This window comes from Oncorhynchus tshawytscha, linkage group LG34, assembly GCF_018296145.1.
Source record: "Oncorhynchus tshawytscha isolate Ot180627B linkage group LG34, Otsh_v2.0, whole genome shotgun sequence".
Taxonomy (NCBI): domain Eukaryota; kingdom Metazoa; phylum Chordata; class Actinopteri; order Salmoniformes; family Salmonidae; genus Oncorhynchus; species Oncorhynchus tshawytscha.
The window spans coordinates 14,917,991-14,938,698 of NC_056462.1; the positions used below are offsets into that span (position 1 = coordinate 14,917,991).

Sequence of the window (20,708 nt, forward strand, 5' to 3'; positions counted from 1 at the left end):
CTACTAGGTTTAATAGAATGACCAGACCCCACTACCACCATGATCTGCCTACTAGGTTTAATAGAATGACTAGACCCCACTACCACCATGATCTGCCTACTAGGTTTAATAGAATGACTAGACCCCACTACCACCATGATCTGCCTACTAGGTTCTGTAGAATGACTAGCCCCCACTCTACCACCATGATCTGCCTACTAGGTTTAATATAATGACTAGACCCCACTACCACCATGATCTGCCTACAAGGTTCTGTAGAATGACTAAACCCCATTCTACCACCATGATCTGCCTACTAGGTTTAATAGAATGACTAGACCCCACTACCACCATGATCTGCCTATTAGGTTCTGTAGTATGACTAGACCCCACTACCACCATGATCTGCCTATTAGGTTCTGTAGAATGACTAGACCCCACTACCACCATGATCACCTATTAGGTTCTGTAGAATGACTAGACCCCACTGAAACTGGTAGTGAGACGCAATAAAAACTAGCCAATCAGTGCCTCATCGTCCGTATGAAGACACCCTATAGATAGATTATCCCTACGTTCCATCCTACACTCCTTATAATATCGCATGTCCCCCAGCCACTAGGGCTCTACTGCTAGAGCAGAGAGAGAGATGCTATGGTGTTATGAGAGGGTTGCTTAGAGGGTGAGCACACAAACAACAAAAAGCACAAATCTCAGACACACACACACACACACACTCTCCATCCTCTCTGCTCACTCCAGTCCACTCCATCCCTACTAGTGACTGTGGGTCCTTGGATCGTTTTGCAGCAGTCTTGAAACTGAGCTGTGAGCCTGAATGAAATGCTTCACACACACTCATCTGTCACATGAGAGAGACGGCAGAGCAGCCAGCCGAGTCGGTGCGACCCGGGCGGGAGGAGTGTGTGTGTGTCATGGAAGGAGGAGGGCAGTGTGTGTGAATGAGGTATGTGTGTGTGGAGGGTTTGTGTGTATGAAAGAGGGAGATGGGGATGGTTTGTGTGTGTGCGTGTGTGTGTGTGTGTGTGTGAGCAGGGGGGACTGTGGGGAGACGAAGAGAGCCAACACAGCAGGGAGGGAGAGGCTTTGTGGATCGGCAGACCATGACCAGCGGCCACACTACACACACACACACACACACACACACACAGAGAGAAAGAGCCCAGCGTTAGCATGGTGGGAGGGCCCAGGTGATATTTCATTCAGTGTCACGCATCCCACTCTCTCTGATCAGAGCAGACAACATGCCCAAATACAACACCAGCAGAACCCACAACAAAACCACCACCACCTAGGGGTTATTTTCAATCCTTACCACTGAAACATTACAGATTTCCCGAGAGAAATGGAAAGGTAATTTAGGATTGAGCCGACATATGTAGCGTTTACCGTCTCCGCCAACTTGGGAACATTACCTTTCAATTTCAAATTGGGCTTTAGTGATGAATTTCCCCCGATACGGATTGAATAGAGCCCTAGGTCTCTGTCTGGTGCTACACACGACAAGTTACCACGACAACGCTTTATACTAACCATTCATCATTCTAAGACATGGTTCTGTACACCAGCAACACAACAACAGACTGCATAGGTCACCACAACAATTCCTACACAACCATTTCTAACAATTAGACTTGGTTGTCTTTATTTATAGAAACAACACACATAGGAATGTGACTGTCATGTCGCTACGACAACGCTCTATACTACTAACCATTCATAAGGAGTACGTTGTCATGTAATTAGTCATCATTTTGCAGATGTTGTCAAGTGGAGCTGGGTTTGGACTGCAATTAAACACCATTTCAAATAAAGAGACGCTTGTGTGTTGGATGAAAATGTGGGGATGGACCGCCGCTCTGACAGACACACAAAGCATCAATCGAAGTCTTGAGAAATGGAAAATCCCCCTCCGAACCCATCAAAGACCGTGTCCATGTCCTGTGCTTACATTAAAGAAATGCCTCTAAATGGTAAACACATGTGGACTGGTCTGTGTTTGGGCTAAAATGGCTGAATGTTGAACATGATACGACAGCATTTGAGTTAATCTTTCCACTGAGAAACCACATCAGGCTGTTTACACTGAAGCCTAGTGTACGCTGTGTGTGTGTGTGTGTGTCCAGAGATTAAGCCAGGACTGACTGTTCCCTAGAGCAGTACAGTGTGTGTGTGTGTGTGAGAGAGAGAGACAGCGAGATGAAGGGTGTTACTCAAGCCTAATGAATCCATCTGCATTCAGGGGGCAGTCTTCCTCCAGGTGCAGACAGGAGCAAACGACCGCCAACCTGTGAGCAGAGAGACTCTGGAGGCTGGGGCTCACTTCTCCGGAGCAGACAGATGTAAACGATCAAGGAAAGATTGAAGTGGATGGAATAATCGGTGGGGACTGGGACGGATTTGTCTAAGAATCTAGGGATTCTTTCCTAACAACAAACATAGGTTTGTGGCTTTGGACTGCAGCATAGAAGCAGTTTTCTCCCCACTATGTACAGACTGTCCTTTACAAACTTTACACTGGCGTTGTACAATGAGGGCAATTCCCACTGTTTTTTTATTTATTTTTTATTTACAGAGGTTGATGCCTACTGCGCCCTGGGCTGGTGTAACGGACGCTTTATGATAATACTACTGTCTCTTTGATCATTCCTCTGCCCAGCGGTAGGTAGCCTAGTATCTGCTAGAAGCCAGGCTCTGACTGGCATGGGGGATGGATGTGAAGGATTACCATGGTGTTCTCAGAGCTCCAGGGAAGAAGGATCTGGTGTCCTAGCAGCCTCTCTGTGACCTGTCACCCAGCACATCCTGAGGGGAGGAGAGGTGGAGGGGTGGAGGCTGGCTCTCAGGCCAGTCATTATGATAATGGTTTAAATGAGGTTGTGAAGTTATGGGGACATCTGGTGGTCAAGAGGCATCATTGCAAAAATGTGGTAATTTTGTCTGGATTAAATGTAAAACAACAGGAATGACATGACGCTTGTATTAAAAGTTGTCATGTTCAGAAGCTTCCTTGGTTCAGCAGCTACACCCCCACACAATGCTTCCTAGCCCTGGTTCAGAAGGTACATCCACAAAAAAGATTCCTAGCCCTGGTTCAGCAGCTACGTCCCCACACAACGCTTCCTAGCCCTGGTTCAGCAGCTACGTCCCCAAACGAAGCTTCCTAGCCATGGTTCAGCAGCTACGCCCCCCACACAAAGCTTCCTAGCCCTGGTTCAGCAGCTACGTCCCCACACAGGGCTTCCTGGCCCTGGTTCAGCAGCTACGTCCCCATACAAAGCTTCCTGGCCCTGGTTCAGCAGCTACGTCCCCAAATAAAATAAAATAAAATGTATTTATACAGCCCTTTGTACATCAGCTGATATCTCAAAGTGCTATACAGAAACCCAGCCTAAAACCCCAAACTAGGTGGCTAGGAAAAAAACTCCCTAGAAAGGCCAAAACCTAGGAAGAAACCTAGAGAGGAACCAGGCTATGAGGGGTGGCCAGTCCTCTTCTGGCTGTGCCGGGTGGAGATTATAACAGAACATGGCCAAGAAGTTCAAATGTTCATAAATGACCAGCATGGTCAAATAATAATAATCACAGTAGTTGTCGAGGGTGCAGCAAGTCAGCACCTCAGGAGTAAATGTCAGTTGGCTTTTCATAGCCGATCATTAAGAGTATCTCTACCACTCCTGCTGTCTCTAGAGAGTTGAAAACAGCAGGTCTGGGAGAGGTAGCACGTCCGGTGAACAGGTCAGGCTCCATAGCCGCAGGCAGAACAGTTGAAACTGGAGGAGCAGCACGGCCAGGTGGACTGGGGACAGCAAGGAGTCATCATGCCAGGTAGTCCTGAGGCATGGTCCTAGGGCTCAGGTCCTCCGAGAGAGAGAAAGAATGAGAGAAAGAGAGAATTAGAGAGAGCATACTTAAATTCACACAGGACACCGGATAAGACAGGAGAAGTACTCCAGATATAACAAACTGACCCTAGCCCCCCGACACATAAACTACTGCAGCATAAATACTGGAGGCTGAGACAGGAGGGGTCAGGAGACACTGTGGCCCCATCCGATGATACCCCCAGACAGGGCCAAACAGGAAGGATATAACCCCACCCACTTTGCCAAAGCACAGCCCCCACACCACTAGAGGGATATTTTCAACCACCAACTTACCATCCTGAAACAAGGCCGAGTATAGCCCACAAAGATCTCCGCCACGGCACAACCCAAGGGGGGGCGCCAACCCAGACAGGAAGATCACATCAGTGACTCAACCCACTCAAGTGACGCACCCCTCCTAGGGACGGCATGAAAGAGCACCAGCAAGCCAGCCCCTGTAATAGGGTTAGAGGCAGAGAATCCCAGTGGAAAGAGGGGAACCGGCCAGGCAGAGACAGCAAGGGCGGTTCGTTGCTCCAGAGCCTTTCCGTTCACCTTCACACTCCTGGGCCAGACTACACTCAATCACATGACCCACTGAAGAGATGAGTCTTCAGTAAAGACTTAAAGTTTGAGACCGAGTCTACGTCTCTCACATGGGTATGCAGACCATTCCATAAAAATGGAGCTCTATAGGAGAAAGCCCTGCTTCCAGCTGTTTGCTTAGAAATTCTAGGGACAATTAGGAGGCCTGCGTCTTGTGACCGTAGCGTACGTGTAGGTATGTACGGCAGGACCAAATCAGAGAGATAGGTAGGAGCAAGCCCATGTAATGCTTTGTAGGTTAGCAGTAAAACCTTGAAATCAGCCCTTGCCTTAACAGGAAGCCAGTGTAGGGAGGCAAGCACTGGAGTAATATGATCAAATTTTGGGGATCTAGTCAGGATTCTAGCAGCCGTATTTAGCACTAACTGAAGTTTATTTAGTGCTTTATCCGGGTAGCCGGAAAGTAGAGCATTGTAGTAGTCTAACCTAGAAGACATGATGACTCCTTGCTGTCCCCAGTCCACCTGGCCATGCTGCTGTTCCAGTTTCAACTGACCTGAGCCCTAGGACCATGCCCCAGGACTACCTGACATGATGACTCCTTGCTGTCCCCAGTCCACCTGGCCATGCTGCTGCTCCAGTTTCAACTTCCACCTGACTGTGCTGCTGCTCCAGTTTCAACTGTTCTGCCTTATTATTATTCGACCATGCTGGTCATTTATGAACATTTGAACATCTTGGCCATGTTCTGTTATAATCTCCACCCGGCACAGCCAGAAGAGGACTGGCCACCCCACATAGCCTGGTTCCTCTCTAGGTTTCTTCCTAGGTTTTGGCCTTTCTAGGGAGTTTTTCCTAGCCACCGTGCTTCTACACCTGCATTGCTTGCTGTTTGGGGTTTTAGGCTGGGTTTCTGTACAGCACTTTGAGATATCAGCTGATGTACGAAGGGCTATATAAATAAATTTGATTTGATTTGATTTGAAGTAACAAAAGCATGGATACATTTTTCTGCATCATTTTTGGACAGAAAGTTTCTGATTTTTGCAATGTTACGTAGATGGAAAAAAGCTGTCCTTGTTCGTCAAAAGAGAGATCAGGGCCCAGAGGTCCTCACAGTTTTATTTGAGACGACTGTACAACCATTAAGATTAATTGTCAGATTCAACAGAGGATCTCTTTGTTCCTTGGGACCTAGAACAAGCATCTCTGTTTTGTCAGAGTTTAAAAGTAGAAAGTTTGCAGCCATCCACTTCCTTATGTCTGAAACACAGGCTTCTAGCGAGGGCAATTTTGGGGCTTCACCATGTTTCATTGAAATGTACAGCTGTGTGTCATCCGCATAGCAGTGAAAGTTAACATTATGTTTTCGAATGACATCCCCAAGAGGTAAAATATATAGTGAAAACAAGTGGTCCTAAAACGGAACCTTGAGGAACACCGAAATGTACAGTTGATTTGTCAGAGGACAAACCATTCAGAGACAAACTGATATCTTTCCGACAGATAAGATCTAAACCAGGCCAGAATTTGTCCGTGTAGACCAATTTGGGTTTCCAATCTCCCCACACAAAGCTTCCTAGCCCTGGTTCAGCAGCTACGTCCCCACACAAACATTTCAGCAACAGAAAACGCCCACCACTATATAATTCATTTAATAATTTATTCAACTCATTGATTATGATAAAATCTATAAAACTGCATCCATTGATACTCTTCAAGTATAAACCGATAAACTGCAATGTCAAGTCTCTTGTATGAGTAAGTAGGTCAGTGTTTCAATTTGAAGGCAGTGTGTTGTGTGTGAGATTGGGAGGGGGACCAAGACCTAGAATTCCTTCCCTTCTCTCATCAACAATCAATCGTCCTTACAGAGCAGTGACCTGAGAGACAAGGCGAGAAGTGTAATCAATATTACAGTATATGGATAATGCTGTTGGTATTAGATCTCCACTTCAGCTAGGTCACTGTGAGGAGGAGGATGATGAAGAAGAGGTGAAGGCCTTCAGTAACAGATCAGCCGCCAGGCCTGGTGATATAGCTCCCCTGGTGACCCTGTCCTCTAGCTGGGGTAGCTCCCCCCTGACGGCAGGGTGTTCCTGGAAGTGCCTCAGGACATTCTCCTGGATCAGGCTCCACATCCACACCTTGTGCTGGGCCCTACGTCTGTCCTGGAAGTCCCCGCTGGACAGGGTGGCTGAGCGGAAGGCCTCCATCTTACCCCACAGCTCTGCTACACCCTCGCCTGTCTGGGATGACACACGCACTACCTGGTGGTGGGGGGGGGAACCACACACACACACACACACACACACACACACACAATATATGGACTTTGGGGATTTTCAGTACCCACAAGGATAGTAATACAAGACCCCCCCACCCCCACACACAGTGCATACAGACATACATATACTCTCACATATGGTACTAGTCAAACGTCTGGACACACCTACTCATTCAAGGGTTTTTCATTATTTTTACTATTTTCTACATTGTAGATTAATAGTGAAGACATCAAAACTATGAAATAACACATGTAATCATGTAGTGACCAAAAAAATGTTAAATCTAAATATATTTTAGATTCTTCTAAGTAGCCACCCTTTGTGTTGATGACAGGTTTGTACTCTCGGCATTCTCTCAACGAGCTTCACCTGGAACGCTTTTCCAACAGTCTTGAAGTGGTTCCCACATATGCTGAGCACTTGTTGGCTGCTTTTCCTTCACTCTGCAGTCCAACTCATCCCAAACCATCTCAATTGGGTTGAGGTCAGGTGATTGTGGAGGCCAGGTCATCTGATGCAGCACTCCATCACTCTCCTTCTTGGACAAATAGCCCTTACACATCCTGGACGTGTGTTGGGTCATTGTCCTGTTGAAAAACAAATGATAGTCCCACTAAGCGCAAACCAGATGGGATGGCGTATCGCTGCAGAATGCTGTGGTAGCCATGCTGGTTAAGTGTACCTTGAATTCTAAATAAATCACAGTGTCACCAGCAAAGCACCCTCACACCATCACACCTCCTCCTCCATGCTTCACGGTGGGAACCACACATGTGGAGATCATCCATTCAACTACTCTACGTCTCACAAAGAAACAACGGTTGGAACCAAACAGCTCAAATTTGGACTCATCAGACCAAAGGACAGATTTCCACTGGTCTAATGTCCATTGCTCATGTTTCTTGGACCAAGCAAGTCTCTTCTTATTATTGGTGTCCTTTAGTAGTGGTTTCTTGCAGCAATTCGACCTGATTCACACAGTCTCCTCTGAACAGTTGATGTTGAGATGTATCTCTTACCTGAACTCTGTGAAGCATTTATTTGGGCTGCAATTTCTGAGGCTGGTAATTCTAATGAACTCATCCTCTGCAGCAGAGGTAACTCTGGGTCTTCCATTCCTGTGGTCCTCATGAGAGCCAGTTTCATCATAGCGCCTGATGTTTTTTGCGACTGCACTTGAAGAAACTTTCAAAGTTCTAGACATTTTCCGGATTGACTGACCTTCATGTCCTGAAGTAATGATGGATTGTCATTTCTCTTTCTTTATCGGAGCTGTTCTTGCCATAACATGGACATGGTCTTTACCAAATAGGGCTATCTTCTGTATACCACCCCTACCTTGTCACAACACAACTGATAGGCTCAAACACAAGACACACCTGTTAATTGAAACAGGTGACTACCTCATGAAGCTGGTTGAGAGAATGCCAAGCGTTTGCAAAGCTGTCATCAAGGCAAAGGGTGGCTACTTTGAAGAATCTCAAATATATGTTGATTTGTTTAACACTTTTTTGGTTACTACATGATTCCATATGTGTTATTTCATAGTTGAGGTCTTTACTATTATTCTACAATGTAGAAAATAGTACAAATAAGGAAAAACACTGCAATGAGTAGGTGTGTCCAGACTTTTGAGTGGTACTGTATGTGAACACACACGTGTGGACCCCCATGCAGTTGGTAATCAATCCCCCCATATGCCTATGCAGGCACAGTGACACACCACAGATATCACACACCCAGTGGGGTCTCTGTATTCCCATATTCACCTCAGGCCTGTCCAGACAACACCAGTGATTTAAGGACTAAACAACTCAGTATTGACCAGTGCTTGAATGAGAGTGAGGGCACTACAAAAAGGGAACTGTGTGAAGTCATATCTCAATGGTGCAATACTCTATCAAGCTGTATTCTGTCTATTCACTATTCAAGTGTGCCAATAGAAATGTGTTTCTGACATGGGGAAATACTGTAGAAATGTCTTACAAAGCTACAGTCAATATGATTAATCTGCTAGAAGGGAGCCTTCCAAAGTACCCTCCCCTGAACCTAATATTGAGATATGGCAGAGGAGGAATCATGTGGAGACCCATTAAAATCACTGTGGTGGATATCTTCTGTCCTGACTGAAGTCAGTGTTGCTGCCTCTGGTGCTAGTGGAAAGAAGAACAGGGCCAGAGAGTGAGAGAGACAGACAAATGGAGCAAAACAGAGAGAGATGAGATAGATGGAGATGAAGAGAGAGAGAGGTGGAGAGAAATAGAGACAGAAAAACAGAGAGAGAGAGAAAGGGAGAGAGAGAGCGAGAGAGACAGAAAATTGGAAAAAGAAGCGAGAGAGACAGAGAACGAGACAGGTCTGGGATTCTTTCATCTGAGTGGGTGGGCTGCTAATCAGGAAAATACATGACACAGCAGCTCTCTATTCAGAGTGGGGAGGAAGAGGAAGAGGGGGATGGAGGGAGAAGGGTGGGTGGGTGGCGGTAGGGGACTTTGGCAGGTTGCCAGGTGGGCAGATGCTGCATTGGGCTGCACGCAGTCGGTCTGAGACAAAGAGACAATGCCACAACGCTCGGCCCAGGGCGGGAGACATGCAGAGAGCACCCCCTCCCCACCCCGGGAACACTGCGACAGACTAGAGTGCCCTGATGATGACATCACATTAATCCCTCTCCCCCGGGTCAGCTGACCTCGCTGTACAGTTGGACGGCCTGTCGGTTCTGGTGATGTGTGCGTGTGGAGAGTTGAGGGCGGCAAAAAAGGATTTTCAGAGGAAATGTAACACAGCTCTCCAATAGAGGATACAAAGAAGAACATCAGGTTCCAACCCCCAGTTACCTGGAGTTTGAGGCAATATGCCTATTTTTTGTAGGTATGCATTTATTTCTCATTATCTGTTTGTATTTCTTAATTCTGTGCATATGAAAGTATGAGCACAAAACCACACAACCCAACACTAACCACGTTCCAGGTCTTGGACTTCTTCCTGAGCAACAATTTGAAGCACTTTTCTATATACAGTGGGGCAAAAAAGTATTTAGTCAGCCATCAATTGTGCAAGTTCTCCCACTTAAAAAGATGAGAGAGGCCTAATTTTCATCATATGTACACTTCAACTATGACAGACATAATGAGAATTTTTTTTTCTCCAGAAAATCACATTGTAGGATTTTTAATGAATTTATTTGCAAATTATGGTGGAAAATAAGTATTTGGTCAATAACAAAAGTTTATCTCAATACTTTGTTATATACCCTTTGTTGGCAATGACAGAGGTCAAACGTTTTCTGTAAGCCTTCACAAGGTTTTCACACACTGTTGCGGGTATTTTGGCCCATTCCTCCATGCAGATCTCCTCTAGAGCAGTGATGTTTTGGGGCTGTTGCTGGGCAACACGGACTTTCCACTCCCTCCAAAGATGTTCTATGGGGTTGAGATCTGAGATCTGGTTGAGATCTGAGCTAGGCCACTCCAGGACCTTGAAATGCTTCTTACGAAGCCACTCCTTCGTTGCCCGGGCGGTGTGTTTGGGATCATTGTCATGCTCAAAAGACCCAGCCACGTTTCATCTTCAATGCCCTTGCTGATGGAAGGAGGTTTTCACTCAAAATCTCACGATACATGGCCCCATTCATTCTTTCCTTTACACGGATCAGTCCCTTTGCAGAAAAACAGCCCCAAAGCATGATGTTTCCACCCCCATGCTTCACAGTAGGTATGGTGTTCTTTGGATGCAACTCAGCATTCTTTGTCCTCCAAACACGACGAGTTGAGTTTTTACCAAAAAGTTATATTTTGGTTTCATCTGACCATATGACATTCTCCCAATCTTTTTCTGGATCATCCAAATGCTCTCTAGCAAACTTCAGACGGGCCTGGACATGTACTGGCTTAAGCAGGGGGACACGTCTGGCACTGCAGGATTTGAGTCCCTGGCGGCGTAGTGTGTTACTGATGGTAGGCTTTGTTACTTTGGTCCCAGCTCTCGGCAGGTCATTCACTAGGTCCCCCCGTGTGGTTCTGAGATTTTTGCTCACCGTTCTTGTGATCATTTTGACCCCACGGGGTGAGATCTTGCGTGGAGCCCCAGATCAAGGGAGATTATCAGTGGTCTTGTATGTCTTCCATTTCCTAATAATTGCTCCCACAGTTGATTTCTTCAAACCAAGCTGCTTACCTATTGCAGATTCAGTCTTCCCAGCCTGGTGCAGGTCTACAATTTTGTTTCTGGTGTCCTTGACAGCTCTTTGGTCTTGGCCATAGTGGAGTTTGGAGTGTGACTGTTTGAGGTTGTGGACAGGTGTCTTTTATACTGATAACAAGTTCTAACAGGTGCCATTAATACAGGTAACGAGTGGAGGACAGAGGAGCCTCTTAAAGAAGAAGTTACAGGTCTGTGAGAGCCAGAAATCTTGCTTGTTTGTAGATGACCAAATACATATTTTCCACCATAATTTGCAAATAAATTCATAAAAAAATCCTACAATGTGATTTTCTGGATTTTTTTTCTCATTTTGTCTGTCATAGTTGAAGTGTAACTATGATGAACATTACAGGCCTCTCATTTTTTAAGTGGGAGAACTTGCACAATTGGTGGCCGACTAAATACTTTTTTTGCCCCACTGTAAGTTTAACCCCTTTGCACTACCACTCAGACAAAAAACATTCAACCCAATTCAACCCAATACAACCCACCTTAGGGTTCCAGGACTTTGATTTCTTCCTGAGCAGTTTCAGAGCGCTGGTATACTCTGCCTGGATTCTCCTGGCTGGTACTAACAGGTCTCCGTCTGCTTTAGTGACCACCACGAGGTCTGCCTTCTCTATGATGCCTCGCTTAATGCCCTGGCAATGGAGAACACACACAGATTCAGTACTGTGCCCTGATCTTTACAAAATGTCCCTAGATGGCTACCACCCGGTTACTTAACCCTGCACCTTAGAGGCTGCTTGCCCTATGTACATAGTCATGGAACACTGGTCACTTTAATAATGTTTACATACCGTTTTACCCATTTCATACGGCTCACAAGTCCTCAACTAGCAGCTTCATTAAATAGTACCTGCAAAACACCAGTCTCAACATCAACAGTGAAAAGGCGACTCCAGGATGCTGGCCTTCTAGGCAGAGTTGCAAAGAAAAAGCCATATCTCCTACTGGCTAATAAAAAGAAAAGATTAAGATGGGTAAAAGAACACAGACACTGGACAGAGGAGCTCTGCCTAGAAGGCCAGCATCCCAGAGTCGCCTCTTCACTGTTGACGTTGAGACCGGTGTTTTGCGGGTACTATTTAATTAAGCTGCCAGTTGAGGACTTGAGGCATCTGTTTCTCAAACTAGACACAAATGTACTTGTCCTCTTGCTCAGTTGTGCACCGGGGCCTCCCACTCCTCTTTCTATTCTGGTTAGGGCCAGTTTGCGCTGTTCTGTGAAGGGAGTAGTACACAGCTTTGTACGAGATCTTCAGTTTCTTGGCAATTTCTCGCATGGAATAGCCTTCATTTGTCAGAACAAGAATAGACTGACGAGTTTCAAATGAAAGTTGTTTCTGGCCATTTTGAGCCTGTAATCGAACCCACAAATGCTGATGCTCCAGATACTAAACTAGTCTAAATAAGGTGAGTTTTAATACTTCTTTAATCCGAACAACAGTTTTCAGCTGTACTAACATAATTGCAAAATGATTTTCTAATGATCAATTAGCCTTTTAAAATTATAAACTTGGATTAGCTAACACAACGTGCCATTGAAACACAGGAGTGATGGTTGCGGATAATGGGCCCCTGTACGCCTATGTAGATATTACAATAAAAAAAATCAGCCGTTTCCAGCTACAATAGTCATTTACAACATTAACAATGTCTACACTGTATTTCGGATCAATTTGATGTTATTTTAATAGACAAAAAAATGCTTTTCTTTCAAAAACAAGGACATTTCTAAGTGACCTCAAACTTTTGAACGGTAGTGTATATGAGATTCTTCAAAGTAGGCACCCTTTGCATTGACAGCTTTGCACACTCTTGGAATTCTCTCAACCAGATTCATGAGGTAGTCACCTGGAATGCATTTCAATTAACAGGTGTGCCTTGTTAAAAGTTAATTTGTGGAATTTCTTTCCTTCTTAATGCGTTTGAGCCAATCAGTTGTGTTGTGTTGTGACAAGGCAGGGGTGGTGTACAGAAGATGGTCTTAACCAAATAGGGCTAAGTCCATATTATGGCAAGAACAGCTCAAATAAGCAAAGAGAAACAACAGTCCACCATTACTTGAAGATATGAAGGTCAGTCAATCTGGAAAATTTCAAGAACTTTGAAAGTTTCTTCAAGTTCAGTCGCAAAAACCACCAAGCGTAATGATGAAACTGGCTCTCATGAGGACCGCCACAGGAAAGGAAGACCCAGAGTTACCTCTGCTGCAGAGGATAAATTCATAAATTGCAGCCCAAATAAATGCTTCACAGAGTTCAAGTAACAGACACATCTCAACATCAACTTCATGGTCGAATTGCTGCAAAGAAACCACTACTAAAGGACACCAATAAGAAGAAGAGACTTGCTTAAAAGACAGTAACACAAGCAATGGACAATAGACCGGTGGAAATCTGTCTTTGGTCTGATGAATTCAAATTTGAGATTTATGGTTCCAACCACCATGTCTTTGTGAGACTCAGAGCAGGTGAAGGGATGATTTCCGCATGTATAGTTCCCACCGTGAAGCATGGAGGTGGTGTGATGATGCTTTGCTGGTGACACTGAGTAATTTATTCAGAATTCAAGGTACACTTAACCAGCATGGCTACCACAGCATTCTGCAGCGATAAACGCCATCCCACCTGGTTTGTGCAACAGGACAATGACCCAAACACACCTATCTGTGTAAGGGCTATTTGACCAAGAAGTAGAGTGATGGAGTGCTGCATCAGATGACCTGGCCTCCACAATCACCTGACCTCAACCCAATTGAGATGGTTTGGGATGAGTTGGACCGCAGAGTGAAGGAAAAGCAGCCAACAAGTATTCAGCATATGTGGGAACTCCTTCAAGACGGTTAGAAAAGCATTCCAGGTAAAGCTCGTTGAGAGAATGCCAAGTGTGCAAAGCTGTCATCAAGTCAGAGGGTGGCTACTTTGAAGAATCTAAAATATATTTAGATTTGTTTGACACTTTGTTGGTTACTACATGATTCCATGTGTTATTTCATTTGTTTTGATGTCTTCACTATTATTCTACAATGTAGAAAATAATAAAATAAATAAAAAACATTTAAAAATGTAATGAGTAGGTGTGTCCACACTTTGATAGAAATAACGTCTGCTAAATACGTGTATGTGACCAACACGATGTGCTTTGAATCAACTTTATTGATCTCCAGAGGGGAAATTGGATGTAAATCTTATGTCTATATGTCGAAGCTGATTGATGGACAGTGCGACAGTCTGTGATCCTGTTTGAATACTTAAGTGCATCCTGAGACAGAATAAGTGAAGACAACAGGGTGGAAAGAAACCATTTAGTTTCTTTTGCAAATATGAAAGGCAAGAGGAATCAGATATGTACACTGCTCAAAAAAATAAAGGGAACACTTAAACAACACAATGTAACTCCAAGTCAATCACACTTCTGTGAAATCAAACTGTCCACTTAGGAAGCAACACTGATTGACAATAAATGTCACATGCTGTTGTGCAAATGGAATAGACAACAGGTGGAAATTATAGGCAATTAGCAAGACACCCCCAATAAAGGAGTGGTTCTGCAGGTGGTAACCACAGACCACTTCTCAGTTCCTATTCTTCCTGGCTGATGTTTTGGTCACTTTTGAATGCTGGCGGTGCTTTCACTCTAGTGGTAGCATGAGACGGAGTCTACAACCAACACAAGTGGTTCAGGTAGTGCAGCTCATCCAGGATGGCACATCAATGCGAGCTGTGGCAAGAAGGTTTGCTGTGTCTGTCAGCGTAGTGTCCAGAGCATGGAGGCGCTACCAGGAGACAGGCCAGTACATCAGGAGACGTAGAGGAGGCCATAGGAGGGCAACAACCCAGCAGCAGGACCGCTACCTCCGCCTTTGTGCAAGGAGGAGCAGGAGGAGCACTGCCAGAGCCCTGCAAAATGACCTCCAGCAGGCCACAAATGTGCATGTGTCTGCTCAAACAGTCAGAAACAGACTCCATGAGGGTGGTATGAGGGCCCGACGTCCACAGGTGGGGGTTGTGCTTACAGCCCAACACCATGGAGGACGTTTGGCATTTGCCAGAGAACACCAAGATTGGCAAATTCGCCACTGGCGCCCTGTGCTCTTCACAGATGAAAGCAGGTTCACACTGAGCACATGACAGACCTGACAGAGTCTGGAGATGCTGTGGAGAACGTTCTGCTGCCTGCAACATCCTCCAGCATGACCGGTTTGGCGGTGGGTCAGTCATGGTATGGCATTTCTTTGGGGGGGCCGCACAGCCCTCCATGTGCTCGCCAGAGGTAGCCTGACTGCCATTAGGTACTGAGATGAGATCCTCAGACCCCTTGTGAGACCATATGCTGGTGCGGTTGGCCCTGGGTTCCTCCTAATGCAAGACAATGCTAGACCTCATGTGGCTGGAGTGTGTCAGCAGTTCCTGCAAGAGGAAGGCATTGATGCTATGGACTGGCCCGTCCGTTCCCCAGACCTGAATCCAATTGAGCACATCTGGGACATCATGTCTCGCTCCATCCACCAACGCCACGTTGCACCACAGACTGTCCAGGAGTTGGCGGATGCTTTAGTCCAAGTCTGGGAGGAGATCCCTCAGGAGACCATCCGCCACCTCATCAGGAGCATGCCCAGGCATTGTAGGGAGGTCATACAGGCACGTGGAGGCCACACACACTACTGAGCCTCATTTTGACTTGGATCAGCCTGTAGTGTGGTTTTCCACTTTAATTTTGAGTGTGACTCCAAATCCAGACCTCCATGGGTTGATAAATTTGATTTCCATTGATCATTTTTGTGTGATTTTGTTGTCAGCACATTCAACTATGTAAAAAAAAGTATTTAATAAGAATATTTCATTCATTCAGATCTAGGATGTGTTATTTTAGTGTTCCCTTTATTTTTTTTGAGCAGTGTACTTTAAAGACAGTTGAAAGAAACTCATGAGAAATGTATTTTCATCAAGAATCAATGGATATATTATTCATTTAAATTATCAAAAATGTCTGTAAATATCACAAGATTTCACTGGTTCTTTAATGGCATTGTAACAGGGGAGTGTGATGGTGATGGAGGTGCAGCCTGTCTGACCTGTAGTTCATCGCCCCCTGCTGGTGGGATCAGCAACACAAACATGTCCACCATGTCAGCCACAGCAAACTCTGACTGGCCTACACCTGAGGACACAACACACAATGAAACTAAGTATTTATGAAACGCTATCTACCTTAGCATTGTATGAGCTATGTATGAACTATGAGCTATGTTATGTCATTTCATAATTGTATCCTTTATGCCATTTAGACTTTAGAAACCACGTAATGTGGAAGATGCAAAGCATGAATCACAATGAGATTAAATCTGGTTCAATAAAAACTGTGCAGGTGACCTATCCCAGGTGAAGATTTGTCCCTTCTGAGGCTTTTAAAAACAGTCGACTCAACCATTGAGTTCCTCACCTACAGTTTCTACCAGAACGATGTCGTAGCCACCCCCCTCACACAGTACTATGGCCTCATTGGTGGTCCGGGTGACTCCTCCCAGTGTTCCAGAGGTGGGGGAGGGTCTGATGAAAGCACTCATGTCTCTGGAGAGCTCAGTCATACGAGTCTTGTCACCCATCAGAGACCCTGGGGAGAGGGGGAGGATTTATGCGGAACACCAACATAAAGTATAAAAGTGGTAGTATATCAGTATAGGTATCGATATTTAATAATAATCCTTTGCCTAGATTGAAGAAGATATATGTGAGGAACACAGGGGGCTGCTGAGGGGAGGACGGCTCGTAATAAATGTCCAGAACAGAGCAAATGGAACGGCATCAAACACCTGGAAACAATGTGTTTGATACCATTCCACTGATTCCGCTCCAGCCATTAACATGAGCCCGTCCTCCCCAATTAAGGTCCCACCAACCTCCTGTGGTGAGGAAATTATGTTCAACAACATTGAACAAGGCAGTATAGTTATGTCAATGTTCACAAAATCCCACATATTACGGTGCAAGAGTCTGTCTGGCATGACGAGGCATTCTAACAGACCCATTTAAACCAATACATATACCCCACAACACTGATGAAATACCACGCACAAACACAGCGATGAATATGTAGAATGATGTGGAAACATACCTCCTGTGGTGCATGATGAGGGGTCGACAGCCAGAACAGAGACTTTATGTCCTTGTCCTGTGAGCATCTTCCCCACCACCTCGATGAAGGTGGACTTCCCAGCTCCGGGTGGGCCAGACAGACCTACAGACAGACGTCACCTCACAGAGAACAAACATGCACGTACACTCTTCCCCATATGGTATTTTAGACTTAGCTACATCAAGAGTATGAGTACAAACATCTTCAATAAAAAGCCCACATTGCAGCCACCAACTCAAGCGGTCCAACTCTAAGGACTCTGCAAGCCACTAGTTCAAATGTTCACATATTATTGGGTCTGCGTGCATTCTATGTACTGGGCATAGACACAACAATGTTGAACATAACAATCCACATACTAACCCACTCTGAAGGCCAGGGGTTTCCCTCCATTCTGTTTCTCCTGCTCCTTCCTGTGGGCCAGTACTCTCTGCAGCAGGACCTGGGCCAGCTCTTTCTTTCTGGGATGCTGGGTCTCCACCAGGGTAATGGACTCAGCCAGACTGGCCCGCTGACCTGAGATCAGTCCTTCATACAGCTTATTCAACAGCCTCTGCTCTGGTGGACTCAGCTCCTTAATGTGGCTGAGGGTGGATTCCACACACATACCGCGGATGTGTTGGGAGTGAAGCCCAGGGAATGAGGTGGTACAAGGGGTGTGAGTGCAGGATGGTGGGGGTAGCTGGCGGAGGAGCCATCGGCCCCATGTTGGGGTGACAGTTCGTAAGGGGGAGGACAAGCGGTGGAGAAGCGGAAAGAGTACCGAGGGTCCCATGATTGCCTGGCACTGGTCCCTTCTCTAGGGGAGAGAGTCTGATAATGATGTAACGTTAGACAACAGGCATTCAGTAGAGGTTTGTGACACATTTCAGTTCATTCAACAAGACAGACCCAAAACAAAACTGATGCTGATTACTCTATGACACTCACTTTGGGCTATTTAGACTGTTTGAGGTTGTGGCATTCAGGAGCAAATTCTGCCAGTAGAAACGAATGGATATATGCATACATACAGTACATACACCGGTAACTGACTGACAAGTAGTCATATAGCTGAACAATTACAAAACGTGTACATACAATGGAGAACTCACCTTGATAGCTAGCTATTTGTACATACATCTGCTTCGTTCGTCTTTGCTGTTGTCCTCTACTATTGCTCCAAATACTTTCATACGTGAGTATTCATTTTTGGAGTAAAGAAAATAAGGATAATTCTGTCATTTGATTCTCAAAAGCAACCACACGTTGACCAATGTTTTGGGCGTCGCTAGCTACCACAGTCACAAAGTCTGAAACTCCGCCCATTTCTACAATTGATCTTCTTAAAATGTGATATTAAACCTAACATTAACCCTAACCTTAACCTCACTGCTAACCTTATGCCAAGACATAACCTTAAAGTAAGACCAAAAGCACATAATTATTTTCATAAAGCGTTTTACTTCGTGTCTGTGCTATCTAGTGAAACCCAGTGGGTATTGGTTTTTTTTGTTGCTTCGTTCACTTCCTACTCCCTGTGACGTTAAACACCGCCCCTTTCTAGAAAAGTAGTACTACTCAAGGCCACACGGTGGTAGCAGTTAGTCGTGGTTGAGCTCTTGTCTTCACAATTCACTCGAATTGAAATTCAAGGGAATCATTTTAGAAGGTATTTATCAAGGGATGGATAACTCTTGCACAATGTTGCTTGTATTTTGCAAGATTTTTCCATTTTCAGCCATTGTGGCCATACAATTTCATGTTAGTGTCTTGAGTTGTAATATTTTTATGGGTGCTTATACAGTTCATGTCCTATTTCACACAGGAACACATGTATTAAAATCAAAACAAATCTAAGTTTATTTGTCACCTGTGCCAAATACAGCAGGTGTAGTAGACTTTACAGTGAAATGATTATTTACAGGCCCTAACCAATAGTGCAAAAAGGGGGAACAATAGGTAAGTAAAGAAATAAAGCAACAGTAAAAAGACAGGCTATATACAGTAGCGAGGCTATAAAGTAGCGAGGCTAAATACAGACACCGGCTAGTCAGGCTGATTGAGGTAGTATGTACATGTAGATATGGTTAAAGTGACTATGCATATATGATGAACAGAGAGTAACAGTAGCGTAAAAGAGGGGTTGGCAGGTGGTGGGTGGCGGGACATAATGCAGATAGCCCGGTTAGCCAATGTGCGGGATTGGTCGGTCCAATTTTTATTTATTTAAAAAATTATATATTTAAACTTTATTTAACCAGGTAGGCTAGTTGAGAACAAGTTCATAAAGCAAAGCAGTTCGACACATACAACAAATCAAATCAAATCAAATCAAATTTATTTATATAGCCCTTCGTACATCAGCTGATATCTCAAAGTGCTGTACAGAAACCCAGCCTAAAACCCCAAACAGCAAGCAATGCAGGTGTAGAAGCACGGTGGCTAGGAAAAACTCCCTAGAAAGGCCAAAACCTAGGAAGAAACCTAGAGAGGAACCAGGCTATGTGGGGTGGCCAGTCCTCTTCTGGCTGTGCCGGGTGGAGATTATAACAGAACATGGCCAAGATGTTCAAATGTTCATAAATGACCAGCATGGTCGAATAATAATAAGGCAGAACAGTTGAAAACTGGAGCAGCAGCACAGTCAGGTGGAAGTTGAAACTGGAGCAGCAGCATGGCCAGGTGGACTGGGGACAGCAAGGAGTCATCATGTCAGGTAGTCCTGGGGCATGGTCCTAGGGCTCAGGTCAGTTGAAACTGGAACAGCAGCATGGCCAGGTGGACTGGGGACAGCAAGGAGTCATCATGTCAGGTAGTCCTGGAGCTCAGGTCCTAGGGCTCAGGTCCTCCGAGAGAGAGAAAGAAAGAGAGAAGGAGAGAATTAGAGAACGCACACTTAGATTCACACAGGACACCGAATAGGACAGGAGAAGTACTCCAGATATAACAAACTGACCCCAGCCCCCGACACATAAACTACTGCAGCATAAATACTGGAGGCTGAGACAGGAGGGGTCAGGAGACACTGTGGCCCCATCCGAGGTCACCCCGGACAGGGCCAAACAGGAAGGATATAACCCCACCCACTTTGCCAAAGCACAGCCCCCACACCACTAGAGGGATATCTTCAACCACCAACTTACCATCCTGAGACAAGGCTGAGTATAGCCCACAAAGATCTCCGCCACGGCACAACCCAAGGGGGGCGCCAACCCAGACAGGATGACCACAACAGTGAATCAACCCACTCAGGTGACGCACCCCCTCCAGGGACGGCATGAGAGAGCCCCAGTAAGCCAGTGACCCAGCCCCTGTAATAGGGTTAGAGGCAGAGAATCCCAGTGGAAAGAGGGGAACCGGCCAGGCAGAGACAGCAAGGGCGGTTCGTTGCTCCAGAGCCTTTCCGTTCACCTTCCCACTCCTGGGCCAGACTACACTCAATCATATGACCCACTGAAGAGATGAGTCTTCAGTAAAGACTTAAAGGTTGAGACCGAGTTTGCGTCTCTGACATGGGTAGGCAGACCGTTCCATAAAAATGGAGCTCTATAGGAGAAAGCCCTGCCTCCAGCTGTTTGCTTAGAAATTCTAGGGACAATTAGGAGGCCTGCGTCTTGTGACCGTAGCGTACGTGTAGGTATGTACGGCAGGACCAAATCAGAGAGATAGGTAGGAGCAAGCC

At 45.5% G+C, this 20,708-nt stretch overlaps 1 protein-coding gene across 1 annotated transcript; it reads right to left on the bottom strand.

The window, feature by feature from the left end:
- Positions 1-6,058: 6,058 nt before the first annotated feature.
- LOC112232040 (methylmalonic aciduria type A homolog, mitochondrial) lies at positions 6,059-18,512 on the bottom strand. Its single transcript, XM_042312088.1, has 7 exons — positions 18,139-18,512; positions 17,408-17,857; positions 17,024-17,146; positions 16,352-16,522; positions 15,984-16,069; positions 11,395-11,544; positions 6,059-6,682 (listed from the first exon to the last, which is right to left on the bottom strand). The coding sequence occupies exons 2-7, from the start codon at positions 17,817-17,819 to the stop codon at positions 6,377-6,379; spliced, it is 1,248 nt and encodes a 415-aa protein (XP_042168022.1). The 5' UTR covers positions 17,820-17,857; positions 18,139-18,512; the 3' UTR covers positions 6,059-6,376.
- Between the last annotated feature and the right edge of the window lie 2,196 nt (positions 18,513-20,708).

Excerpts from the sequence above, each read along its gene's own strand:
- LOC112232040 (XM_042312088.1), bottom strand. The coding sequence starts at position 17,819 with ATGGGACCCTCGGTACTCTTTCCGCTTCTCCACCGCTTGTCCTCCCCC. Across the intron at positions 16,070-16,351 it reads CGTTCTGGTAGAAACTGTAG|GTGTAGGCCAGTCAGAGTTT; the intron begins GTGAGGAACTCA and ends TTGTGTCCTCAG. Across the intron at positions 6,683-11,394 it reads CAAAGTCCTGGAACCCTAAG|GTAGTGCGTGTGTCATCCCA; the intron begins GTGGGTTGTATT and ends CCCCACCACCAG.